At 47.5% G+C, this 2,556-nt stretch overlaps 1 protein-coding gene across 1 annotated transcript; it reads left to right on the forward strand.

Moving 5' to 3' along the window:
* The first annotated feature begins 544 nt into the window (after window positions 1-544).
* LOC131165369 (uncharacterized) lies at window positions 545-2,068 on the forward strand. Its single transcript, XM_058123096.1, has one exon. It carries the CDS (start codon window positions 925-927, stop codon window positions 1,855-1,857), a length of 933 nt encoding a protein of 310 aa, XP_057979079.1. The 5' UTR covers window positions 545-924; the 3' UTR covers window positions 1,858-2,068.
* The last annotated feature ends 488 nt before the right edge of the window (window positions 2,069-2,556 follow it).

The raw sequence follows: 2,556 nt of genomic DNA on the forward strand, positions 1-2,556 counted from the left end.
TGGAAGATTCATTTTGTCTTTAAATTAAGTTTGAGGAAATTTTCTAGATAATTTTTGAGAGTTCAAGATAGAATGCTGTTTTGGATAAATTCAAGAGTGTTAGGTTTTATTTAAAATAAAAATAAAAAATAAAAGAATCCTAATTAGCTAATTTTGATATTTAGAATATTAATTTATTTCTTTATGAACGGATGGCTGTGAGGACATTGGGAATGGGAATTTATCCCTACTAATTAAATTTAAGTAATGAAATTAAATTTTTGTACCCAGAAAAGAAAGCCCACAAAATAGGGGAAAGGAGAGTGAAGAGTGCTGACGTGGGATGGATCATGCCAGTTAAATTTTATGATTGCGCCTTAATCGGGACACGTCCTCTTAAAGAACAAAGTCAGACCCGAAAATTTGAAAAATTCAAGGAACTAGTTATTTGCCGACGTGTCCAATTCCAAGTAGGCTTTCCCAGGACTAGGGTAACCGCGCTGTTCCCGACCCATTCCTGGGGCACCAATTAAATGTTGGTGCTGAACCGCGTGTCCTCATTTCATCTTTGACCGACTCATCGCCCTCTCTCTCTAAATTTAATAAGCATACCGAAACTCCATTAGCCCAAACCCAACATCAAATCCTCTCTCTCCCTTAAAGGCTCGCTCAGGCAGCAAGTCATTCTCTCTCTGTGCAGTGCAGGCGAGAAGAAGACAAGGGCTCCCTTTCTTTTCTCTCATCAGATCCCCCTTTCAGTTTACAGTTTGCAGGAACCACCATTTTCGATTTTTTCCTCTATTTTTCAAGAATGGCGGAGGGGATGAGTACTGCCAGTAGAAGAGGAAGAAACCTTTAATCTTCGATATCAGAGTATCCCATTATACATATATTCTGTTTATGTATGCGTATATACATACACGTTCACTGTATACAGTTTTATAAATGAGGTGTAAGAAACACTTCCCCGACCTCAGCAGCGCCGTCGGAGTCTGCGCCTCTTGCCTCCGGGAACGCCTCCTTGCTCTCATCGCCGCTCAAGCCCGAGCCCAAGTCCAGGCCCAAGCTCAAGCCCAAGCGCACTCCTCCGGCGCCGCTGAAGATTGCCGGAAATCCGACCCGCAACCGCCGCCGCTCGTCTTCCCCCGCTCTGTCTCGCCTTACATCTCTCGCCGGAAATCTGACAGCGCGTCGTGGCATCATCAGCACCCCCACTGTTTCTCCGATCAGCGGTTTTACAGCACTCCCCAGGTGGGCCCCACGTATAGGTCTGCTGCCGGGGCCGGGGGAGGTATTGCGAGCTTTGGGAAGAAGAAACTCGGAAAGTTCTCGCTGTTTTCCAACATATTCAGATCCAGATCCGATAAATCCGAATCGGAACCTAGGGTTTCCAGTGACTCGGGCGCGAGCGCGTCTTCGTCGCCGAACTGGTTCTCGTCGGTCGTCCGCAGGCGCCAGAAAAAGCAGTCGGGGATTTTTACCCTCGAGGATTCTCTCGGCGGCGGCCGGTTTCCTTGCAGGGCGAGAGATCGTGGAATGTCGCCAGACAACGCGGGGCACTGCGAAGACTGCGAGGAGTCGCCGACGCCCAGCGGTTACTCATCCGAGGTGTGGAAGACGCCGATGAACGCTCCGGCTGGTGCCCGTCGAGGGCTGTCCGGACCGAATCGGAACGTCTCGGGGCTGGCGTTTTGCTGGAGCCCGCTAGTGAGGGCCAGCCCAAGCCGGCAATGGAACCAGAAGGGAATGCAGCCGGAGGCTGGGTTCTCCGGCGAGATTCGGGCTCCGAACAAGCCACACTTATCGGCGGCCGCTTCGTACTGCGCCAACAGATCGAGAAAGCTTGCGGATTTCGGGAGATCCAATCACAACCATTGATCCTGACGACTTTTTACATTGACCGCCATTGTGATATATTTGGAAGTACGGTTTTGCCCCTCTTATTTTCTGAAATTTCTCACTTTTTTTTTTGTTTTTTAAAAATTGGTTCGCAATTAAAATTACAAACATGATGTTTGTTTGACTTTTTTTATCCTTTCTTTCTCTGTACACTCATATATTAGTAATAGAAAATGAATATATTTATATATATATATATTTAATTTGAATTGCTTATTTATTTCTAAATTCGAGCAAAAAATCTCCATTGAATTGCACATCTGGATCCAGTGGTGGCGGTGGAGCCACGTGCAAGGCCGATCGGGTTAGCTTGCATCAGAGCCGTTAAACGCGTGAAAAAGTTGGGGAATGTGGGAGAGTAGGGTCCACACAATTGGTCTTTAAATGAAGGGACAGTGATATGGTGCAATGCAGCGTCTCTACATTTAGTACATCTGACAGTGAACTGCTAGTGTTCATTGTGGGCGGGGGGGAGAGGTTAGGGGCGTAAGACGAAGGTCTGGATGATCAGTGCACCCATGGGCCCCATGCGGACATTCACTGTGTTAAATGGGTGTCTGGGTGGTGGGTGGGGCGGGCCTACTTGACCCAGATCCTTATGGACTGTCAGAGAAGGTGGGTCATACGATCTGTACGGGTCATAACTCTCATAATGAGAAGAGGATCTAACAAGTAGTG

The sequence above is a fragment of the Malania oleifera genome, chromosome 10, assembly GCF_029873635.1.
Source record: "Malania oleifera isolate guangnan ecotype guangnan chromosome 10, ASM2987363v1, whole genome shotgun sequence".
Taxonomy (NCBI): Eukaryota; Viridiplantae; Streptophyta; class Magnoliopsida; order Santalales; family Ximeniaceae; genus Malania; species Malania oleifera.

Bases quoted from the DNA above. Each gene is read 5' to 3' on its own strand.
- LOC131165369 (XM_058123096.1), top strand. From the start codon at position 925: ATGAGGTGTAAGAAACACTTCCCCGACCTCAGCAGCGCCGTCGGAGTC.